Source organism: Suncus etruscus, chromosome 1 (genome assembly GCF_024139225.1).
Source record: "Suncus etruscus isolate mSunEtr1 chromosome 1, mSunEtr1.pri.cur, whole genome shotgun sequence".
Classification (NCBI taxonomy): Eukaryota; Metazoa; Chordata; class Mammalia; order Eulipotyphla; family Soricidae; genus Suncus; species Suncus etruscus.
In genome coordinates, this window is record NC_064848.1 from 111,841,382 (window position 1) to 111,866,964 (window position 25,583).

At 39.5% G+C, this 25,583-nt stretch overlaps 2 protein-coding genes across 2 annotated transcripts in view; one reads left to right on the forward strand and one right to left on the reverse strand.

The window, feature by feature from the left end:
* FBXL13 (F-box and leucine rich repeat protein 13) overlaps positions 1-25,583 on the reverse strand; it is a 197,175-nt gene that overhangs the window by 103,227 nt on the left and 68,365 nt on the right. The window lies entirely within an intron of this gene.
* LRRC17 (leucine rich repeat containing 17) lies at positions 1,557-21,291 on the forward strand. Its single transcript, XM_049783473.1, has 3 exons — positions 1,557-2,325; positions 11,430-11,585; positions 20,827-21,291. The coding sequence occupies exons 1-3, from the start codon at positions 1,557-1,559 to the stop codon at positions 21,222-21,224; spliced, it is 1,323 nt and encodes a 440-aa protein (XP_049639430.1). The 3' UTR covers positions 21,225-21,291.

Consider the following 25,583-nt stretch of genomic DNA (forward strand, 5'->3'; position numbering starts at 1 on the left):
TTTGAAATGAATTAAATCGGTGGGAAAAAGACTAGATGATCTCACTTATTTGTGGTATATGGCAAACAAAATAAGGGAACAGCCTGCCTTGATGGTGAACCTATGGCAGGCGTGCCAGCAGTGGCACGAGAAGGCCTTGCAGCTGGCACACAAGAAGGGGTCCACAATTAAGATATAAGGCACAGCGGGGGGTGAGTGTGCTGGTGTCTGCTTTGCAGCTCACCTGACAACAGGGCCGGACTGGCCATTGGAAGGACTGGGCATTGTGTGGCAGTTTGGGCACTCAGGCTCAAAAAGGTTAGCCATCACTGATTGAATAATGATGTATAAATGTAAGTAGAACAATCAGAGAACAGTTTACTGAAAAGGCAACTTTGAACTAAATAGTGTGGAAAAGGGGTAGGAGAGAGATAACTTGGTAGCTAAATTGTCTGCCTTGAAAACACTAGGCAATGAGTTTGATTCACTGCTGCAGGTATGACCTCCTCAACTGCACTTAAGATGCTCAATGCTGCCAGCAGTTTCCAGCTGTGCTGCAGCCATGAATGTGCACTATGGCTATAGAGTGTGGCTTTCTAGCAAACACTGCAGCTTCATGTGCAAGTCTGCAGCCCTGGCTACATATAGGCTCTGTTCAGCAGAGTACAATCAGTGTTATCGATAAGGACAGTTTACGTGCAACATGCTTGATGACTGGGAGTTCAACCAATTTGACAGGAAATTGAACAAATTCGCTCAGAAAGACAGCTATTGGAGTTCTACTCTTGTCAATATAGCCCAAGACTTTTACTTTCTTAAATCCAAAGTGACGCTAAACTACAGGATTAAACTACAGACCTAACACTCTGAATTAAGTCCTTCCCTGGGACATAGTGAAGAGTATTGTGTGCATGAGTGTGTTTCATTTCCAACCACATGGCTAATCTCAACTCCATTGTATAGATGAGGTCAAATAACTAACCTGAGGTCATGCTGTAGGACATGCGAGTAGGACATGCAAGTAGGACAGTCAGATCAGATTGTCCTCAGACCCACTGATTGTAGCTCATGACCCACTTAGCGACTGGGAAGGCAGTAAAGGGGTTAAGGTACTTGCTTTGTACACAGCTGATCCTGGTTCAAATCCCAGCGCCTCAGAGGTGTCCCTGAGCACCACCCTTGAGTTACTCTTCAGCAAAGAGCCAGGAATAGCCCCTGAGCAATGCCAGGTATGGCCCAAAAATAAGAAACCTAAGTCAGAACCTGAACATGTTACTAATAAACCAGGCACAGAAAGGGTTGCAGAGCCCCATCACGTTTGTTCTATATGTCTTCCTTAACTGCTGTGCCTTTGCTAAACTTAAATAGGCGTTATTAATCAATATGATGGTGTTCATGAAAATTCTGAATTTCACTTTTTTCCTCCTTTTTTCTCTAGCAATCTAGTGACGCCTCAAACCTCAGCTGTGTGCCTTTATTTCTGAACTGCATTCGTTAAGATTACTGAGACTTGGGTTTCAAAGGAATATATTGTTCCATCTGTCAAAGCAAGTAATTGGGGCCAGCTGAATGTCAGGATGCGCGTGGTTACCATCATAATCCTGCTCTTCTTTTGTAAAGCAGTTGACCTCCGCAGAGCAAACCCAGGAGGTTCAAAAAACCGAGCAAGCCATGGCCGGGCGGGAGGAGGTCGGCGAGGCTCCAATCCCGTTAAACGCTATGCACCAGGCCTCCCCTGCGAGGTATATACATACCTTCACGAGAAATACTTAGACTGTCAAGAGAGAAAACTAGTGTATGTGCTGCCCGGCTGGCCTCGGGATTTGTTGCACATGCTGTTAGCAAGAAACAAGATTCGCATACTGAAGAACAACATGTTTTCTGCATTTAAAAGGCTGAAAAGCCTTGATCTGCAACAGAACGAAATCTCCAAAATTGAGACCGAGGCTTTCTCCGGTTTAATCAAACTGACCACACTCTTACTGCAACACAACCAGATCAAAGTGCTGACAGAGGAGGCGTTCATTTACACCCCGATGCTGAGATACTTGCGTCTATATGACAACCCCTGGCACTGTACATGTGACATGGAACCACTCATCTCCATGCTGCAGATTCCAGGAAACCGAAATTTGGGCAACTACGCCAAGTGTGAAAGTCCCCATGAACTGAAAAACAAAAAACTGCGACAGGTCAAGTCTGAAGAGATATGTAATGAAGCAGAGGCACCATCGGAACCTAAACCCCAAGTGTCAGGGAGACCTGCAGTGCTGAAGCCTGAGGAAGACTTGACTCTTTGCCACAATTACATGTTTCCAATCCAGATGCTAGACTGCAAAATGAAAGGTTGGTGATTTCCTTCCTGTTTTTATTTCGTGGACAATGAAACATTCTTTGAGCATCCCTCATGAATAGTCTCTGAAACCTATGCCCAGTGACAATGGAGCTTACTCTAACCATGCCTGGAACCCACACTCACACTCAGAGTGATAGGTGATTTGGGGAACACTAGAGGAGATGGGAAGTGTACTTAGGAGAGGTAGCTTTCTAGGTACTGTTTGCTAATCAAAAGCTATGGCTGTCAAGAATTCTTAAATCTTAACCTATTTGTGTCATTTGTGTAGGTCTGTAAATAGTAGAAAACAAGAGCAAATGCTGTCTACCTCCTCCATTCTCAAACTTCCCTTAGATTTATATCATCTGGAGAGCTATTAAATTCCAGTCTCTTATGTTGAAGTCAGCACACATAGTGCCTCTGCGGGGGAAGGGTGACCCACAAGGAAAATCACATGTGGAATAAGAGAGATGAGAAGGCGACCCAAGTCGCCTTAGAATTCAGCCTCAAGCAAATAGTTGTATCTTCATTATTCACAAATTACCGCAAACATGACACAAAAAGAGTATTGAAAGAAACAAGATGAAGATATTTAAGTCAGGAACCAAGACTAGAGATTAGCTACTTCCTGAAATTATCAGTGGGTTTTATTTGCCATACAATATTGGGCTAGTACTGTGCAGAATATGCACATGCAGGAGAAATGCATGAAGCAAGAGAGAGGAGATGTTAGTTTAAATCAAGTTTTAATTAGAACTGGTTGAACATACTATAGAATTTCAGGCATCTATTTACACATTTCAGTACAAAGCCACCATCAAAGTGCAAGAGCCATCACACTATGAAGTTGGCCTCCTGGCCCACTCTTTCCCTATTCTTTTCCCTTTCTCCTGTGGTAACCAACATATTTTCACAAAGTTCCGAAGTTATTTTTGTTGTGTTTATTTTTGCTTTAGTTATTTATATTCCACACATGATAGAAACCATCTGGGAATGTTATTTTACTTTCTGGGTTTTTCTGTTTAGTACCATCGCCTCAGGTTCCATCACTACCTCATGCAGTCACAACAAAATAAATAAATAAAAGAGCAAGATTGAACCTTATATAACAGTTGACTAATTTCCAGTTGAATATATGCATAACTTCAGTCTACTCAACCATAAAGGGTGTCTAAATGGTTATTGTGTCTTATATATTGTGACTTATGCTGCTATGAACATAAGGATGCAAATATCTTCTTGAATGAATATTTTTGTATTCTAATACAGGAACTGCTGGATCATATGGCATTTCTGAGATTTTTATTTGTTTCTTTGTTAAGGAATTTCCTTAACATTTTTCCAGAGATACTATTCCAACTCACACTTCCACCAACAGATTATAATAATTCCTTTTTCTCCATCCCCGTGCCAACACATACTACTGGGAATCTGAGAAGTATCTGTTCAAATTTTCGGCCATTTATTGATTGCTTTTGTTATTAGGGGTTGTATGAGTTTTTCATACAACTAACTTCTTGTCAGATGTAAGAATGCAAAAAAGGTTGTCTTTTCATTATTGTGGTCATTTATTTTGATAATAGCTTTTTTGCTAGATATAGTCCTGTGTGTTTTGTTTTTGCTTTTCTTTTCTTTACTGTTAAGAGTCCAGATGGAAGATTTTAGTAATGACTGTTGACATATTAGTAAAGATGTTCTTAAAGTGTAGCTGAGAATGCTAATCTTTTTAAGCTAACAAAACATATGGTTGTATCTGTTCATTTATGGCATAATGAATAACATTTGTAATAAGTCACCACCATCAAATTAGGGTTCCAAAGAAAACTGTGTCATATCTTCTACTTATTTTGGGTTGTTTTGCTTTATTTGGTTTAAGAACAAAAATGGAAAATAAATAGAAACATAGAGACTTTGTCTCCTCTTAAGGGCAATAATTTATTGCTTGAAGAACAAGCAATGTAAGCCAAGAGTAAATTTGTTCACTTATCAGGAAAGCTGTACTCCACTTACTGCCCCTTTCTCTGACTCTGAAAGATGGTATCCTGCTAGAACACACCTACCAGGTGGCTTCGTAAGGCATAGTTACTACTATATCCTATGAACTTTATATCATTTGATGACATAGTAGGTACAGCACCCATAATCTGGGAGATGCCTTTTGGGGATCTTCTATCTTTGGGTGAAAGTGCTCATTGTGTACCCACTGTGTTGCAACCACTCTACACACATGCTCTCCACAGTACCAGGGAGTTGATGGTGTACCTGCGTATGGAGGAAGAAAATGAGGCACAAGGTATTTCCTCACTTGACTGAGGTCTCACACCTAGGCAGTTAATGCTAAGATTTGAAACCTGGTCTACTCAAGCCTGCTGTCATAAGAAATATGAAAATCTGAAAATGTTCACACAAGTGGTTGTGTCATCATTGGAAACATGAGAGAATTCCACAAAGTTTGTCAACCTGTATCATTTCTCTGTAGCCATACTGAGTGACATTTCCCTGACATTGTTAGCTCAGATACTGAGGTTTCCATGCAATAAGTATGTTTTGCTAAGGATTTCCTTTGTGGTGCTTAGATTGAAATCTTGAGTTATATATTTTATTTTTTGGTGTAAGTACACACCCAGAAGTATTCAAGCATTACTTCTGACTCTGCACTCAGGAATTACCCCTAGTAGAACTCAGGGGACCAAATGAGATGCCAGGGATCAAATCCGTGTGCGTGAGGCAAACACCATACCTGCTGTACTATCAGACCCCCAAATCTGAGTTATATCAAAGTGAATGTAAAGCAAACTTTAGACTTTAATTAGAAAAATAACTTGAAGTTCCTGAGGTTCTATCCTCAAAGTGAATTAGTACTTACTGTACCTGGTGGTAAAGAGAAGTGAGTAGTGTTGAGTTTACTGATATCTGAGAAAAACATGACCAACACCAAACTGAAGACTTCTACATCTAGATTGTGCTGGCATTTAGTAAGATATGATGTGCTAAGAAATAGCTTTCTGGGGACTGGAGAGATAGCACAGCGGTGGGGTGTTTGCCTTGCATGTAGCCGATCCAGGACAAGCAGTGGTTCAAATCCTGGTATCCTATATGGTCCCCTGAGCATGCCAGGAGCGATTTCTGAGTGCAGAGCCAGGAGTAACCCCTGAGAGCCACCGGGTATGACCCAAAAACCAAAAACCAAAAAATAAAAATAGAGAAATAGCTTTCTGGGTTTTTGGTTAGTGTTGTTTGGTTTTCAATTTCTTTTCTTTTCTTTCTTTTTTTTTTTTTTTTTTTTTTTTTGGTTTTTGGGCCACACCTGGTGGTGCTCAGGGGTGACTTCTGGCTGTCTGCTCAGAAATAGCTCCTGGCAAGCACGGGGGACCATATGGGACACCAGGATTCGAACCAATCACCTTTGGTCCTGGATTGGCTGCTTGCAAGGCAAATACCACTGTCCTATCACTCTGGGCCCCGGTTTACAATTTCTTTACTCTTGAGCTTTTCCCTACTCTGGAGCCTATTTATGCTTTGCCTTTTTCCCATGATATTTTTGACTCTATTTCTCTTGGTAAACATCCACTTATAAAAATACAAATGTATTAATCACTTTCTTTCCTTAACTTGTTTAAATATAATCTCCAGCAGACATGCCCAGTAAAGTCGCTCCCCTATGCAAAACTACACATACTGAAAGTCAATATAAATTAAGTTCAAGATGTAATTTGACTACATAAATTAGGATTTACACTTTTTTTTTTTGGTTTTTGGGTCACACCTGGCGGCACTCAGGGGTTACTCCTGGCTCTGTGCTCAGAAATCGCCCATGGCAGGCTCGGGGGACCATATGGGATGCCAGGATTCGAACCACTGTCCGTCCTGGATCAGCTGCGTGCAAGGCAAACGGCCTACCTCTGTGCTATCTCTCCAGCCCAGGACCATAAATTAGGATTTACACTTTTTTTTTTTTTGGGTCACACCTGGCGGCACTCAGGGGTTACTCCTGGCTCTGTGCTCAGAAATCGCCCATGGCAGGCTCGGGGGACCATATGGGATGCCAGGATTCGAACCACTGTCCGTCCTGGATCAGCTGCGTGCAAGGCAAACGGCCTACCTTTGTGCTATCTCTCCAGCCCAGGACTTACACTTTTAAGATTAAAAGAACTTGTTAGATTACAAAGTTTTGTCTTTTCTTTGTATGTTTTATGTTTGGGGGGCCACATCCGGCAGCACTCAGGAGTTACTTTTGACTCTGCACTCAGAAATTGCTCTGAGCAGGCTCGGGGAACCATTTGGAATGCTGGGGATCAAACTCGGATCCGTCCCAGTTCAGCAGTGTGCAAGGCAAATGCCCTACCGCTGAGCTATTGCTCTGGTTCCTAAAGTTTTGTCTTTTGGGAAGGAGGTGGCTTCCCAGTGATCAGGAGTCACATAGAATTCTTTTTTTTTTTTTTAATTTTTAATTTTGGGCCACACCCGGTGATGCTCAGGGGTTACTCCTGGCTATACACTCAGAAATCGCTCCTGGCTTGGGGGACCAGATGGGACGGTATAGACCGCAGTCTGTCCTGGGTCAGCCACGTGCAAGGCAAATGCCCTACTGCTGAGCTATCTCTCTGGCCCCCCAATAACAATTTTTTTTTTTGGTTTTTGGTTTTTGGGCCACACCAGGTGACACTCAGGGGTTACTCCTGGCTATGCGCTCAGAAGTCGCTCCTGGCTTGGGGGACCATATGGGAAGCCAGGGCCAATAACAATTCTTAAGTCAGTGAAGTCAGTCATTCAGTGCAAAGACTTGGACTTGCAAAGGCTACAAAGCTGCTTGGACTTGCAGTGCTGATAATACTTGGACATATCTGTGGTGCTGTGAGCCTCCAGGGGCACACCCAGCAGTTATCCGAAGGCTCCAGAACTGTACCCAATGATGCTCAAGGGGTCATGAGATGCTAAAGAACAAAACCCAGATTGAAATCATGCTAGACATGTACTTTAATCTGTACTACCTCCCCCACCCCTTTAAGGGAAATAGACCTGGCAGTGCTCATGAGCTACGACTCCCAGCTAGGTGTTCAGGGATCATTCCTGGTGAAGCTGGGGACCATGTGATGGTGAAGATTGAACCCAGGCCTCCCATATGCCAAGCATGTGCCCAGTCCATGAAGGAGTTTTTATCTTTAATATTAGATGATAGATAGTTAGACAGATATGATCATTTTTCTTTATTTTTTATATTATTGATTTTCATGAATTTTCCCTTTTGCTCAGTTGACATATAATGAATCAGATGGTTTTATATATAAGTTATTCAGTGTATGCCAGTTTGACCACATAAACCTCAAAGATCCCTATTTTTGCCTTAAACAGCTGACATCAAGATAAAGAAGAGCTTTATTCATAAGCAGAACAGTTTGCCAATAAAACTTAGTTTTTCAAAGGGAATAATGTAAATTAGTTAAAAGGCATGTTTAGCCATATTTAGGTCAACAAACTTGCCAAAAATACAAATACGAGTTTTTCAAATGCTTTTGTAATGTCGCATTTGCCATAATAATATACTATTTTTAAGAAATCTCCTCTAAGATTAGGGCTGGAGAACATTATGCAGGTAAATTGTTCCCAGCTGCCTTCAAAGTTAATTTAACCATTGGTTTAAACAATTAAGAATTTTTTATTTGCAATAAAGAGGGTTATTCATGTCTCTTTCCTACTACTACCAACATTTCTAGTATTTTTGACATTTTGACAACCAAAAGAACCTAATTGGGAAATTACATGGAAAACATTTTCCAGTTTCCGCCTCAAAAATCAACAAGGTTTGATTGGTGGAGGAACAAAGTATGAAAGAGTGATAATCAAGTAAATATGGTAGCTATTGAGGGTTTACCAAGAACATTGGTTAGCAGCAAATAACCATGTGGTGCCTACTCTAGAAATGAGGACACTGACCAAATTTGATTTATGCTACGGAAATTTATATAACTTTTATTAAAGAAAAATGTATTTTATGTCGATGTTTGTCATTCTTAGTCACACATTAGATTAAAAATACTAAGGAACTCTTTGTTTTATAATTCATCAACACAAATAAACTTTTCCCATTTTTTCCAATACTTTTTAAGTAAATGCTTTGGTTTGCATATCTTGTTATTAGTTGTGGATTCTATTTTTTACCCAGAGCTTCTGTTCACAATGCCAAAGTCAGTTCAGCAATTCATAGTCCTTCTCCAGCACCCCAGGTCCACCACATTACTTTATATGGGCTTCGGGGTGTTCTCAGAAACTTGTTTGTGGTTAGCCAACTTAATTGTGTCCTACAGTGCTTCCTGGGAGGTCTCTGTCATCCACTCCCATGTCTAGCTCCAGAAGATGTGAACTTAGCAAGTATTCCTGGTAAACAGGCTTACTTTCTGGAAGATAGGAGATAGTCCCTGAGACAAGAATGACCTCTAGCTCCTAGTAGTTTCAGAGTGTCTTGGTAAGACTTGGTGTAATAGATGCAATCAGAGAGTAACTGCAAGATCTTGACATCTGAGAAGCCACCTGAAATCGTGATGAAATAGTCATACATGATCTAACCTGGGCTTTAATAGGCTCACATAGGCCAAGACCTCTAGAAAAGAGGTGAAGTTGAGTTGTACAAATGTGATTTAGAGAACAAAGTGAAAATATGTGGCTGTGGGGGGTGATGGGTAAAATAAAACTGTTGTATGCTTTTAAAAATCTTCTGAGACAAAGCCACAGCCATTCTCAATACCCAAACAAACACAAAATGTCTATGATTTTTCCCCTTCTGCCTAACTTCCATTGTCTCTGTGGATTTGCTAGGATCTCCATCTCCTTGTTCACACAGTGCTCAGGAGAGTTCAGCTTTTCAGTTAGGGTGTTGCTAATCAGAGTCAAATAAAACAAATAGTCTTATCAGAAGCTAAAAACAATATCATCTCTGATTAGGAAGCAATGCCGAAGTTTGCAATGCTTGGTTCAGATACCATCTGGGGACTCTTGTGGTAGAGGAGGGAGTGTGGGGTTCAGGTGTGGAGTGCTAAGAAATAAAACTCAAGGGCTCCCACATGCTAGGTTTGTTCTCTATCTACCTACTACTCGATCTATTTAAGCCAGATCTCCAGCCCCTTCAAGGCACTTACATGAGTGGCTTTAATATTCTTGAATCCTTAAATACAAATAGTATTTAATGAATCTTTAGTATTTACCTTGTGATACCTATTGCTACTTAATTACCCCTAAGTTTTGTTGCTAAAAACAATACACAGAAGTTCAGAGCACTAGCACAGCAGGTAGGGCATTTGCCTTGAACAGAAGACCCAAGTTCAATTCCTGGCATCCCATATGGTCCCCCAAGCCTGACAGGAGTAATTTCTGAATGCAGAGCCAGGAGTAATCCATGAGCAATGCTGGGTGTGGCCCCAAAACATGTATATGTATATATACATACATTTATATGTATATATATATATACATATATACACACATACATACACGCACAGGATCTCAGTTTTGGTGTCAAGACATCAAACATGGCTTCACTGGGCCCTTTGTTTCAGGATCTCTTGAGGTCATAACTAAGGTGTTGACAAAGGCTCAAGGTTGTTCTCTAAAGAATCCTTTTTCAATCTCCTATCACTATTGGTGGAATTCAGTTCAAGAGAGATAGACAAAAGACCTTTATTTCCTGACTGTTGGTTAGAGGCTACCCTTAATTTTCTGTACCATAAGCCTCTCCAACATGGCATCCTGTTCAATCAAAGTCAGGATAAGAGTGTATCAGCCAGATGAAAATCTCAGTTTCTTGTTTCCTAATTATGGATGTGATATTCTATCATTTTGTTACTCTCTACTGTAATTTTGGTCCATACCCAAAAAGAGGGGTTTATATAAGGGCATCAGTACAGTAAAGGAGGCCACTGAGGACATTTGACATATTGATGCCAGAGCTGCCATTTGTATTAACTAAACAACATTCAAATGTTGAGTCACTGGTGATGTGTGCCAAAATCAACATAGTCAAGATGTCTACCACAAAACATTGATGTATTTATGGCTTGTTAAATACTTTCTAAGGCTCACTCATAAAGTGACCATGGGAGAAAGGGGTAAAGGAAGAACCAGTAAAATGTACACATTGAAATTTTTTCATTTACATTTCATTCAATTTTTCAAAAAAAAAAAAGGAGGGGGAGAGGAAAATGTAAATGAAAAATGCAGGGCCTGGTATTAGTGGTGTTGAGCACTTGAGAACAAAAATACATTATTGAATTTTTAGAAGCCTGATTTAAAGACAAATGTAGAGAGTTAAAGATATCTTAGATAAACCTTGATTTCCTTTTAGCCTAGGAAGAACCACCCAGATGCTTCTTCCAGAGCTTCCCTTTATTAGTAAAAGCAGCAACAGTATCTTATTTCTGTTGCTTCTGTGGAGTCCAGTTTCTGCTGTACTCTGCGAAAACTCAAACTCGGGAAGTTGTGAAGTATAATCTCAAAGACGAGGGAGTAAGTGGATGATGAGAAAGCAAAAGCAACAAGTCAGAGCTACTCTCTCAAATTTTAGCACCCAAGGAAAAGAGAAATATGATAACAGTTTAAAGATGAGCAAGGTCAAGCAATTTTCTTTTGCTTCTTAGGGTAATAAGACCTGACCTTATTTGTGGACATAAGGAACTTGAACAGAGGAGTAAAACAAAGATGGCACAAAGAAGCAAATAAGTCATAATAAAACACCAAGAACAGAGTGGTTTAATTTGTTGATTTAATTTCCAATATCTCCTGAATCTTCCCAGGAGATTCCAAGTAACAGTGACCTTGCACTACCTCCAAACCAGCCTTGTAAGCCAACTGAACTGCACTGCCCAATCCATCCTGAATTCCTGTCACTCCTTTCTGAGCATTTCTGCACTGAATAAGGAATAATAGCAGGCCCTCTAAGCATTATGCATTAGGCTGACTGAGTTTGGGCAACATTTAGTATGTTATAAAGTTATGTTTTTCAATATTCTTTAGCTTTAGATATTTCCCCTTTTTAAAAGCTGACTTCATTCACAGGCATAAGAGTGACAGAGAAAACAGGGCTAAGAGAAGAGCTTAATGACATGAATGCTATTAAATTTTCTAGATATGAAGAAAGTTCCCAAAAACATCCCTCCAGATGTTGTTAAACTTGACTTGTCATACAACAAAATCCATCAACTTCGACCCAAAGAGTTTGAAGATGTTTATGAACTAAAGAAATTAAACCTCAGCAGCAATGGCATTGAATACATAGACCCAGGTAAGTTCTACAAAACAGCTCCATGAATGGGTAACAGATGTTCTCTGGGTTTCTTCTATGGTAGCCTTTATAGTCCATGGCTGCCTTTATAGTCAGTACAATTTAGGTTTTAATCTTAAATTTTATAAACTTTGAATTTAAATTAAACATGATGTTTTATTTAGTTATTAAGGCTGGATAAAAGTTTGCTGAAACATTGTTTTCCTGTAGAATGTAATGCTCTCTATAACTAGGCAACAGTTGCTCAGTTGGTACAAATAAAAACATTCTGTATAATACATTTAAAAGATAAGAATTTAAGCCTAGCAATTCACATTATGTTAAGCATGCACATTAAAAATTATCGTTGTCATCCTTTTGTTCTTCTGTGTACTTTTTTCTCTTACTTTAACATCATTCCTTTGTATTCCAATTCTTCAATTGTTTGTATTTCTTCAGCATAATCTGTCTGAAGACTATACTGAAGATATTTTGGGGGTAGGGATTATTTTTGAGGTTACACCCAATAATGCTCTTAGGTTACATGTGGCTCTGCATTTATGAGTTATTCCTGGCAATGCTCAGGAAAATCATATGGGATACAGGGATCCAACCAGAGTTGACTATGACCTAACTTTGTACGTAAAGTCTATACTTGTGGCTTATTGGGTAGATTGATCTTACATTTATTTCAGTGGATCACACTTTTGTCCACCCCACTTCCACATTGTATATATTTATTTTCAGGGTCTATTTTTTTGGTTTTGGGGGGACACCTGGCTGTGCACAGGTGTTTTGGGGGGACACCTGGCTCTACATTCAGGAGTCACTCCTGGAAATACTCATGCTCAAGGGATCATAGGGGATGCCAAAGATTAAATCCAGATTGACACCAAGCAAAGCAAATGCCCTACTCACTGTGCTATCACCCCAGGCTTCAATGGTCTTTCTTATATCCCCAGATGATATCAGGTCAAGAGAAAATATTCTCACTGAATATCCTTTTACTTTAGAACCTTTAGAATATCTCAAGTCCTTCCCTTCTGTCTTGAACGCTCTCTATGTAAACATCCATAGATAAACTTACGAAGTTCTCATATGTGCGATTTGTTTTTCCCTTGATACTCATAATAGTCTATTCTTTATTTTTTTTTCTCTTAAATTGTGTAGTGGAGTATATTTATTTGGGCTTGAACACTATACCAGCAAATTTGTCTGGTGTGGATAAGCACAGATGTGCTGCATGAACACAGATGCAGAGAGAAATTTCTTTTATGTGGAGGCCACATTTGTGGTCACTTAAGTTCCCAATATGTTTTACAGTCAAATTCCAGGTGTGGGTACCCAGGTGTCACAGGCTAAGACATGAGTTCCCACTCTGGACAGTTGTCCATAGCCATTATGGGAAACATCAGATGCCTCAGACACTCACAGCAGTGGGGGTCGTCGGGAGAGTTGGGTATTTCCATCTTTAGTTCAGCTCTTTGGCTCTTTGCTCGCTGTCTGGAGTCTGCTATTGTCAGCATCTCTCTCTGCTCCCCCGGGGCTCAGCTGTGGAATTCAGTTCCTTAGTTCTCTTCCCAGATTCTCCAAAGAAAAGCCCCTTTGTTTCACACCTGCCCTGTCTGCCTCTTCTCACCATTCAGAACACACCAACTGATCTTAGTAGAATCATTCTCACCTTCTCCAGCAATATCTGCCACCTTCCCTGCTCCTCAAGTCCTCCGGTATACTTTCAGAGGCAATAATTCACATTCTTAATTATTTACTTAAAATTGCAATATGAAAATTGACATTGTACACTGGGATCTTAAGACCAACATTTAGTGATGTCTGAAGAGGAATTCAGAATTTGCATTTTCTTTGCTATTCACAGCATCCCAACTTGTTTAAAGTAAGATTTTAAAATTTGTTTGAAGTAAACGTCAAACAATCTGCTAAATAAAATGGGCTCAAGTCAGAGTCAGACATATTTTGTCTAATCCTAGATAATTTTCCACTTTTTTTCTGTCCTTCAAATATCTTCTCCATTTGCTAAACAAAATCTCTTTTGGGTAAAGGTAAAAATGAGAATGGGAAGTTAACACACTAGATTTTGAAATAACTAAGAACATTACACTATTGATCATTCATAACAAACAATGTGTGACTTCATAATGCTACTTCCATTTGAAAGGTCCCATTGTAAATATTTTGAGAACAATTGTTTCTTCTGAATTTCTTAATGGCAATTTAATACCATAGAGCACAGGACTTGAGTATTGTAGAAGTGAAAGTTGAGAATGGATGTTCTGGGGCCACAAAAACATACTTTAATATACTAACATCTTTTAGATGAATAAATCATACTTATAAAACTTTCCAAAAGGAATAGCAGTGTGTTTCAGTTTCATAGCTTAGTTTATGGTGTAAATTTGGGGAAATATTTTGCTCAAATTACTTCAATATTTTAGTCAAAGTAACTTTTACTTCATAGTATATAGAATACTAAAGAAACATTCTTTTCCAAGTGAAATAATCATCATTTTAGTATGTCTGTTAGTCACGAGTAGCCAAGTCCACAAAGCCAAAACACAAGGTGTAGAATCTGGTTATGGAAACTCTCCGTGAGAAACAAACATCAATAAGATAAATGCACCACACCACAGGTCCACAAGAGTTTGATTTCCTTCTGAAGCCATCACCCAACACCTTAGTTATCAACTAGCAAATATAGTCATGCAAACCAGTTTTCAAGCTATCACTAAATTAGACCTAAGAATGAGTCATAATATGAACTAAGTTCAAGTTATTGAAATAATGAATAATAGTGCAGTAATGGTTAAAGTATACTAAACTACAAAACATAAAGAAAAATGGAGAAAAGTAAGAAAAGACAAAGTAGAGATAGCATGAAATGGGTTTACTTACTTCTAGTGACATTGCCCTTCATGACTTAAATTCCCATAATTACCATGGTTCTTTTTCCATCCTTGAAATCTTGTTTATTCTTTAATTTTCTTTGTTAAAATATAACGTGAACTCTGTTATGTGTCAGAGCATATGTATCTATATTTTAAATTCCTCTTGTTATGAATCCCCCTTTTCACTGAGGTACTCTGGTTTACAATACTGCTAATAATAGTTTCGTGCTTACATCATTCCAATACCACAGTTACCACTAGAGTGCCTCCTCCTCTCCACCAATATCCAAAGACCCCTCAACCTTCTTTCCTTCCAACTCCCTGCCCCCAGGTAAGCTCCCTCTTGATCCTGTCTGGATCAAGTCTTCAGACACATTATCTTTGGCCATTTGTTGCTCCCTTACAATGCTTCTTTATATACCATGTATAAGAGATATCATCATGTATCTGTTCCTCCTCTTCTGACCCATTCACCCAACATGATGCTCATTTCCTTTTTTCTTTGTTCAACTTAATCTCAGGTACATATTTTCTATACTAATAGGTATTGGGCATCTAATAAATACCTATCATTATCCTTAATATAGCTTCTGAAACCATAAATATCTCAGCTATTAAATAACCTAACAATGTTTGTTTTGTTTTGGGATCACACCTGGCAGTGCTGAGGGGTTACTCTTGGTAGTGCTTGAGGACCATATGGGATGCTGGGGATTGAACCCAGGTCAGCCATTTGCAAGGCAAACATCCTACCCACTGTACTATCATTCTGGCCCCAAAATAACCTAACAACATTTTGAAGCAAATTTTTCTATCAGCAGCTTTGAGAGGAAAGCCTACCAAAATACATACTTAATGACTGTTCAGTAAACAAATGCAGTGAGCACTGCCTCTATTTAAAAGATATAAAAAAACAGTTTTGTCAGATGTCAGAAAAAAGAAAGAAGGTAGTCTATCTGAGATTTTGTTTCATGTAAGAACTAATAAACATATATTTATATGTTTTTAAACCACTGTTAGCTCAATTTTTAAGAAAAGAAAGAGGAAAAAACAATGAAATTAGTTTCCCCAAGTTCCTGAATATATACTGTTTAAATAAAACTAGAGCACTTTCAAAATAAAATCAAGTCAGAGATACAGTACTAGGTTAAAGCATTTGATTTGCATGTAAGTGACCTGAATCCAATCCCCAGCCTCATATATGGTCCACTGAGCCTTGCCAAAAGTGATCTCTGAGCACTAAGAGTAAACCCGAACCAATGCCTGATATGGCACAAAATCAAATAAATTCTAAGTTTTGGTCAGAACAGTAGTACAGCATGTAGGGTTTGCTGTATAGGCATATACATAGGCCTTTATATATACATATACATCCATATATATATATATATATATGGATATATATATATACACACACATAGGCCTTGCATATGTCTGACTGAGTTTGATCCTGAGCATCCTATATGGTTCCCCAAGCACAACCAAGAATGATTCTTGAGTGCAAAGCCAGAGCAATATAGGGTGTGGCCCTCAAAAATTACAAGCATTTGGGGGGGATGATAGATACTATAAGAGGTAGGACAATTGCCTTACATATAGCTGACTTGGGTTCATATGGATCCCAAGCCCTGCTAGGATCAAAGAGCAAATCTTTTATGAGCAAAGATCCAGGTATAAGCCCTGAGCACTACTAGGTGTGGCTCAAAAACTTTTTTCCTAGTTGGGGGACTGGAGCAATAGCACAGCAGGTAGGGCATTTGCCTTGCATATAGTCAACTGAGGTTTGATCCCCAACATCCCATATGATACCGCCAGCCTGCCAAAGTGATTTCTGAGCACAGAGTCAGGAGTAACTTCTGAGTGCTGCTTGGTATGGCCCCAAAATATTTTAAAAAATAAACTAAAGGAGCTGGAGCAGTGGCGCAAACCATAAGGCGTCTGCGTTGCCCACGCTACCATAAGACGGACTGCGGTTCAATCCCCCGGTGTCCCATATGGTTCCCCAACCCAGGAACAATTTCTGAGCATAGCCAGGAGTAATCCCTGAGTGTCACGGGGTGTGGCCCAAAAAACCTAAAAATAAAATAAAATAATAAACTAAAATCAGGAAGCATTTATATAGCTTTTTATATGAACTGGCTTTACTCCCAATATGCAAGAAAATAAGGGGGAAATACAGTGTGTTCAGAACTATCTTTACAAGTTTGGACCTTTTGTTCATCACCAGTCACCAACTCCCTACCTCTCTCTATAGAAGCCTTGACTTTGCATCAAAAGATAGAATTCTTTTTAGGAGGAAGCAAGGACTTTTGTCTGAGATCAAATAATAGTAAAATATTAATGGTACTGCTATAGGAATATATTTTCCATATTCAAACTAAAAATTCTGTATTCTCTGAGAAGATTATTTTACTTTTTAATTTATCTGTGTATTTATATACATATATTTGAATGTATATTATATATATATATATATGCACATATATATGTTTACTTGTGAGCCATGCCCAGCAGTAATCAGGGATTACTCCTGACTCTGCACTGGCAGGGCATGGAGGACAATGGGAGTGAGAAATCAAACCTGGGTTGGCAACATGCAAGGCAAACACATTACTAGCTATGAGCACCACCGGGTGTGACCCAAAAACAAAAACAAAACAAAAAAAAAGAGTATTTTAAAACTATAATGAGAAAAATATTTAAAATAGAATCAAAATATTGAAATTGGGATTCACCTATAAATACTAAGGTATCTGGAATATTCTAGAACATCATATTGTCTAAAATAAAGATAATATGTTTATTCTTTTTTTTTTTTTTTTTTTTTTTTGGTTTTTGGGCCACACCCGTTTGACGCTCAGGGGTTTCTCCTGGCTATGTGCTCAGAAATCGCCCCTGGCTTGGGGGGACCATATGGGACGCCGGGGGATCGAACCACGGTCCTTCCTTGGCTAGCGCTTGCAAGGCAGGCACCTTACCTCCAGCGCCACCTACCCGGCCCCAATATGTTTATTCTTGGAGTAAAATTTTTTGTTGTTCTTTTTTTTTTTTTTTTGTGGTTTTTGGGTCACACCCGGCAGTGCTCAGGGGTTATTCCTGGCTCCAGGCTCAGAAATTGCTCCTGGCAGGCACGGGGGACCATATGGGGCTCGGGATTTGAACCGATGACCTCCTGCATGAAAGGCAAACGCCTTACCTCCATGCTATCTCTCCGGCCCCCTGTTGTTCTTTTTTGTGTTATGTGTTTGAAAGTTGTTTTTAAAAAAATTCATCTTCCAGAAAAATTAAATACATATGGTTTCAAAGTTGATAATTTCCAGAACTGGCCAAAACAAATCCAGATGTTTTCTAACAGTTGATAAAAATATTTTTCTTTGGACTCTACCAGAATCCAGCTCCCTTCTTTAAAATTGAGTAAAATTTTTCTAGGCATGTTCAGAGTTTGCTGATATGTCAGGGCTCATGATATCATCACCGGACATATATTTTTGCACTTAATAATATACACTTTAATTATTTTGCTCACACATGTCTTCTAAATTTTTTAATTATTATAGTTTGGATCATATGTTTTATGACTTTTTGTGTGGTATCTTCATAGTGGGGTATAAAATTAACATGAGTCAATAAACATTTTTAGACACTAACTTACAAGTAATTTTTCAAATAAACCTTTATTCACTACATTTTAATCAAAGGAAAAGCTTTCTTTGAGTGAAAACATATTTCCAAATTTTGCATTTATACATGTGTATTATTAGGGAAATAAATTAAAAGTAAAATTCCCAACACAGAAATTATCTTCATAAAGAAACCATTTCTGGGGTTGGAGATAGCATAGTAGTTAGGGCACATGCCTAGCACTTGTCAACCCAAGTTCATTTCCCGGTACTTCATGGTCCCCGTGAAGCATCACTGGCTGCAGCCCTGGCAGCCCTGATTTCCCTGGTACCACAGGTCTTTTTTTGAACTTGGAACCCAATTGACCAAGAATCTCTAGTGTCTCCCCAACACATTCTGAGGACTACTTGGTACCCCCCAAAAAGCAACAATTTCTGTTATTAAATAAACATTAAATCAGAATATGGTGCACCTCACAATCTGCTAAAAGACTACAAAGACTGTGGGCCAGAGATAGCACAGCTGTAGGGCATTTGCCTTGCATATGGCCGACCCAGGAGGGGCCAAGTTCGATTCCTGGCATCCCATATGGTCCCCCAGCCTGCCAGGGGTGCTTTCTGAGTACAGAGCCAAAAGCCAATCAATCAAAAAAGTTTTTTGTTTGTTTGTTTGTTTTTTGGGCCACACCTGGTGACGCTCAGGTGTTATTCCTAGCTATGAACTCAGAAATTGCTCCTGACTTGGGGGACCATCTAAGACACCAGGGGATTGAACCGCGGTCAGTCCTAGGCTAGCAGGACAAGGCAGACGTCTTACTGCTTGTGCCACCGCTCCAGCCCCTAAATAAGTAAAGTTTACAAAAAAAAAAAAAAAGAATACAAAGACATATTTCTTTCATGTGGCCAAACAGGTACAAACAACCCAATAAATCTGTGCTTCTAAGAATAATGAAAGATAATCCTTAAAATTAATCTTAAACTAATCCTTAAGAAAAAGAAGTTGAGTGTTCCCTTTGTGATACCCTAGCTTTAACTGGTATAGAGATAATCTTTGATATTAGTCAACTGGTTGATTGTAAAGGAAAACAAATCTCTCCTATCTTGATGACAGCAGATACTTCTGCAACTTGGAACAATGCTTCTACCTTTCTCAGACACTGGAAGAAAGGGTGCTCTCTCTTTTGATTGTTCAGGTTTCAAACCAGTGAGGGCTTGGGACAGAGTTCAAAGGGCTAGAAAGCAGGTCCTGAGATTAAATCCTCAGAGTTTCATGTCCTGTGAAATCACAATGATTATATGTAACCCTGGAGGCCTTAAGCACCACTGAAGCAGCTCAAAACAAAAGAAAAAAGTGTCAAAGATATGGCTCCCAAGTCTTTGAGAACAACTTTCTGGCTGACAAAAGACCTCCCTGGTTTTCTATAGCAGCTTTTCTCAAATGCAGACTATGGCTCCCTGTATACCACTAGAATCTTCTAGGAGGACCACAGGTGAAAATTGCATAAATGGGGATCCATGGCATAAAAAAGGATGTCAATCAATGGAAAGGGGATCAAAGGGAGAAAACTCCATTGGCAGGGGACCACAGTTGAACAAATAAGGAGACACACTGGCATAAATGTTGGGCATACAAGACTGGAGAGGTCACCCAGGGGTTAAGGCATTTGCCTGGAACACAGGCAAATGGTTTGATCACCTGTACCACCTGTGGTCCTCCAAGTACAACCAGGATCTGAGCACTGCTGGGTGTGCCTTCAACCCCTACATAAGATACATTTCAAAGACAGAAGAAAATACTTAAGTTTTCCAAAGAGAGAGAGAGAAAGAGAGAGAGAGACAGAGAGAGAGAGAGAGAAGTCTGCCATAGAGGCAGGCAGGAGGGTATGTGGGGGTAAACAGGAACATTGTTGGTAGGAAATGTGTACCGGTGAAGGGATGTGTTAGAACATTTTATGAAACATTTATGAAACCCAATCATAAACAACTTTGTAACTGTGTACCTCACCGTGATTCAATAAGAAAAGAATTAATTAAGGGGAGTGACAAAAAAATACTCTGAGAAAAAGATGAGAGTGGGAGGGTAATAACTTTTGTTATTAAAAATAACTTTTGGGGTGGGGACCAAAGCAATAGCACAGAGGGTAGGGCATTTGCCTTGCAAAATAATAATAATAATAATAATAATAATAATAATAATAATAATAATTTTGGGGACTGGAGCAATAGTACAAAGGGGAGGGAATTGGCCTTCTTTGTGGCCAACCTGGATTTGATCCCCAGCAACCCATATGGTCCCCCAAGTACTGCCAAGAATAATTCTTAAATGCAGAGCCAGGAGTATCTCCAAACATCATTGAGTATGATCCAAAAAAAAAAAACCAAAAAAAGAAAGTACAAAATAAAACTTTTAACTTAAGAAAAAAAAACTGTTATTGCTGCTGTTTTGTTTGGGCGGAGGCCATACCCAGCAGTGCTCAGAGGTTATTCCTGGCTCTGAACTCAGAGATCACTCCTGGTGGGTCTTGGGGGACCATATGGCGTTCCAGGAAACAAATTGGGGTTAACTGTGTGCAAGGCAAATGCCTACCCTCTGTACTACTTCTATTCACTCTGACACTGCTGCCATTGTTTTTAATAGGAAGAACTCAGTCTCTTATTTTGAATTTATGTGTGTCCTCATAAGACAGTATACACTTGAACTGAATTACTCACTGTTTAATAAATATATTCTGTTTCTAGCTGCTTTTTCAGGACTCATTCATTTAGAAGAGTTAGATTTATCAAACAACAACTTACAAAACTTTGACTACGGAGTACTAGAAGATTTATATTTTTTGAAACTCTTGTGGCTCAGAGATAATCCTTGGAGATGTGACTACAATATCCACTACCTCTACTACTGGTTAAAACATCACTACAACGTCCACTATAATGGTCTGGAATGCAAAGTGCCCAAAGAATATAAAGGGTGGTTTGTGGGAAAATATGTTCGCAGTTACTATGAAGAATGCCCCAAAGACAAACTGCCAGCATATCCTGAAACAATGGACCAGGAAACTGAAGAGGATGAATGGGAAAAAACACACAGGGACCACACAGCAAAGAAGCAGAGTGTCCGAATCACTATCGTGGGATAACTTAAACACTGCTCTGGTGGCAGCTAGTTTTGCATTTGTTATACTAGTATTGAAAAATTATGTTTACATTTTTTGTTAACTGAATTGCCTATTTATACAGAGGTGTCCAGCTAAAGGAAAGTTCCTCAGATGCTACTTTTATTTTAGTGACAGCTCTAGCAATCAAGGTAATTCTCTGGTCCTGTCTGCTTGGTCACAGAACAGATGTTTTGGAGCCATTTTATACCAAAAAGCTTTAGGACCTGGGGGTTAATTATGACATTAGATTTCATAATGTCCTGTATAAATGTCTTTACCACTTTTGTGAAAATAATTAAAAACCATGTGGTTCATTTTCACATACCTCTGAACAGCTGTCTGTACATACCTAAAGATGATCAAAATGAAAAAACACAAATGCTTGGTAATAAAATGTTATTCTCTCGATTCTAGCCCACCCTGCTTTTTTTCTTTCTTAATAATTCCAGCTTGTGAGATGGGTAATTTTCTATTTCTGATTCATGTGAATTTCAGGAGGAGGCCTCAGAAAATCCAAGTGCTCATTTCTTCACAACCACTTGCTAAAATCCTGTCAAGGGGCCTAAAGATGGGGCTCAGCAGAAGCACACTAGCTCATGCATGTGTGAGGCCTTGGGTTCTATTCTTGGCTCCACAGTAAGAAAACAAAACTGTCAGACTTGTCACAGCAATAATTAGAGAATTCAACACAAATAGTGAAAACTGGTCAGAAGATGGGAGTCTGAGGGAAAGCTGTGGATCTGATGAGTGAGGAGCAGAATGGGTAGGGGACAGAGCTGGGTTCAGGCACATGTAAGACCTTGCGCCAGGGTTGCAAAGCTGCCACTGGCCATGGCTACCTTGCAATTGAACTTTCAGAGCTAGACCTAAAGAAGAATTACTATCATAAAAGTTCAGTTTTTCTTTTTCAGATACAGCTGTGAAGGCAATAAGCGGAAGAGAATAAATTCCCTATTGTTCCTGAGAACTCAAAGGGTGGAACTTGAGGGTGAAAGAGACCTTGATAGATGAGAGACAGAGGTAGTAGTGGCATGAAGATTCTGGGAAGAAATAAATTAAAAAATTAAATATTAAATGTAAAAAATGAAAATTATTCAGGGGCCAGAGAGATAATGAAATAGGTAGTGTGTTTGCTTTGAATGTGGCCAATCTGGTTTGATACCTGGTACTTCATATAACCTGAGCACTACCAGCAATGAGGAAATATCTCTGAGCACAGAGTCAGGAGCATGACCTGAGCACCATGAGATGTAGCCCCCCAAAAAAACATTTTTTTAGAGAAAGGGTCCAATTTATACTCTGGCTTAATTATTTTTTGTTTGTTTGTTTTTGTTTTGGGGCCAGACCTGGTGGCACTCAGAGGTTACAACTGGCTCTGCGCTCAGAAATCACTCCTGGCAGGTTCGGGGGACCATATGGGATGCCAGGAATAGAACCACCATCTATCCTGGGTTGGCTGCGTGCAAGGCAAATGCCTTACTGCTGTACTATCTCTCTGGCCCCTTCTATTTTTTTTTAATTTTTAGCTACATCTGGTAATGCTCATGTGTTACTCCTGGCTCTATACTCAGGAATGACTCCTGGCAGTGGTTGGGGGACAATATGGGATGAACCCAGGTCAATCACATGCAAGACAAGGGTCCAACCCACTGTGCTATCTTTCTGGCATTCCCTCTGGTTTAATTTTTGAAGTCTAGTTTGGCAGGGGTGAGGAGTGATCTATTCTTATATTCAACATCACCCCACATACACAAACACCCTAGAATCTACTTGGAAATACATCACAGTAGAAATTGATCCACACATTCAAAAGTGAGTGGAGTTGCTAATATTTCCCGAGGCCAAGTGGAAATGTTTTTGAAAGTTTCTGATTTGCCCCTCCTCTGTGTCAGAGCTTCTACTTTCCTCGCTTCCATTCCCTTCCATTCAAGTTTGAAACCAGAGCTTTACACATTCTGTATGCATTGCACATTTAACCTTGACTGCTGCCCACCATGGATAGCACACACTTTAGTTGCAAGTCTTATTCACACTTCGTGCACTGTGCATTGTAGGCACTGAGATTGCAGACACTGTTGGTGGTATTGGAAACCTAAATTGCACTGATACCAGGATCATGTTAGTGCATATAGGTAGTGGTGGGGATCAACATGAGGCCTCAGGCCTGCAAGAGAAACACTCAATCACTGAGCATTCCCTGGAACCCAGTTAAGACTTCTCCAGGGAAGCATAGATGATTAATGATGTAATAGACAATTAGTTACTTTTCCTGCCAGTTCCTTGATAGTTAAATAATTTGCTCTTGGGCCTCTGTTTAGAAGATGAAATGCAAGAAATTAAAAACAAGAAGTATATTTTTATGATAATTAAAATTATTATTCCATGATATCTACAAAGCTGGACATATATTTCTAAATGTCAGTTGCATATTTGATTAAGAAAAGGTGGTGGTTGGGTTTTCATTTTGAGTTTTTACTTCCCTGCTGATCCAATTTTTCTGAAAGATTTACAGCAGGACTCAGGAGACTTCAGACTGGGTCTATCTGATCCAGTGCCTGGTTAGCAGGGGAGTACTGAACGTTAAGCGCTCAAGTTTTCATTTTCTAACCATTCTCTCTTCTAGCAATGTTTTCCAATTTGGGCGATACCAGAACAGCCCCATTAAGGCATGCTGGAAGTTCCAGGGGTGAATGGGTGCCTGCAGTGCAAGTGGGTGCTTTCTGTTTGTTCACTTATAGGAGGTGTATTTCCAGGGGAACACAGAGTAGTTTTCATTTTTATTTTTATGAAAAGGAGGCTGTAGGCCAAATCAGTTTGGGAACTTCTCTCTGCTTTGGCTCAATTTGTTTCTCACAAATCTGAGAAATCTAAAGAAGTCTCCTGCTCTGGCTAATATAAGCCAATCAGCAATTAGGATTTACTTGCCTAGGCGTTTTCTTCATGCAGAGAGGGGAATGTTTATAGGAGGGCAGTAAAGGTTAACAAATCAGTATGGGGCCGAAGAGATAGCATGGAGGTTGGGGCGTTTGCCTTGCATGCGGAAGAACAGCGGTTCAAATTCCCAGCATCCCATATGGTCCCCACCCACCCACCGAGCCAGCCAGGAGCGATTTCTGAGCCTAGAGCCAGGAGTGATTCTGATCGCTGCTGGGTGTGACCCAAAAGAAAAACCAAAAACAAACAAACAAACAAAAACAAATCAGGATCAAGCCTGGAAGGGTACTAAGAATGCAGAGAAAGCTGATTACAATATGGTGAACTCTAAAAATAAACATCAAAGTCTATCAAAGGCATTTACAAATCAAAGCTGTTTTCCAATTACCTCCTGCCGATCACTAAATGGGTGGAGAAAAGTTCCAGTCAGGAAGAGCTTCCTGCACTGAAGAGGCTCCTCTCAGACCCTTCAATGCAATGTGCCCACCCTTCCAAATGTAGACCGAAGAATGCTAACACAGGTGCTGCATATGTAACTGTCAAATACCATTACCAGAATTTCCCTTCCTTATTTTCCTCTGTCTTCTAACATTTTAAGATAGATTTCATTTTATATTTTTACTTTTTGTTTAGTTTTATGCTTGAAATTAATCCAGGCCTCTTATACACAAAGCATGTACTCTACAACTGAGTTACATCTCCTGGTCTAATATACCTTTGTTTTTATTAGAGGGGAGAAGAGGGGAACACTTGGTGGTGCTCACAGGACTACTAAAGGCTCCTGCAGAAGGTTACTCTTGGTGGTGCTTTGGGGACTATATGGTGCAGGAGACTAAACCCAGACCACGGGGTATTAGGCTGAGTTCATCATAAAAGGGCAAATAACTATATGAGTACGTAGATGAGTGTTAGATTATCAAAGCTATAGAGAGAATGGTGGGTGCCAGGGCTAAGGACAGGGAGGAAATATGGAAAATGGTGTTCAGATTTCAGTTTAGCAAGATGGAAAAGTTTGGGATAAAAAAAATGTGGTTTGCGTGGCTGGAGTGATAGTACAGCAGGTAAGGACCTTCCCTTGCATGCACCCAACCCAGTTTTGATCCTTAGCAACCCATGTGGTCCCAAGCACTGCCAGAAGTGACCCCTGAATATCAATACAAATCAAAATAAATAAATAAATAAATAAATAAATAAATAAATAAATAAAACAGTATTTTGAAAAGATAGATGCATACCTATGTTCATTGTGGTGCAATAAAGAGTAACCATATGTGGAAATAATCCAAGAGTCCAATGCCAAATGAGTAGATAAAAAGTTATGATATATATATGCACATATATATACACAGTCCAATATAACTCAGCTCTAAGAAAAGATAAAATCTTGCCATCTTGCTACAAAGGACT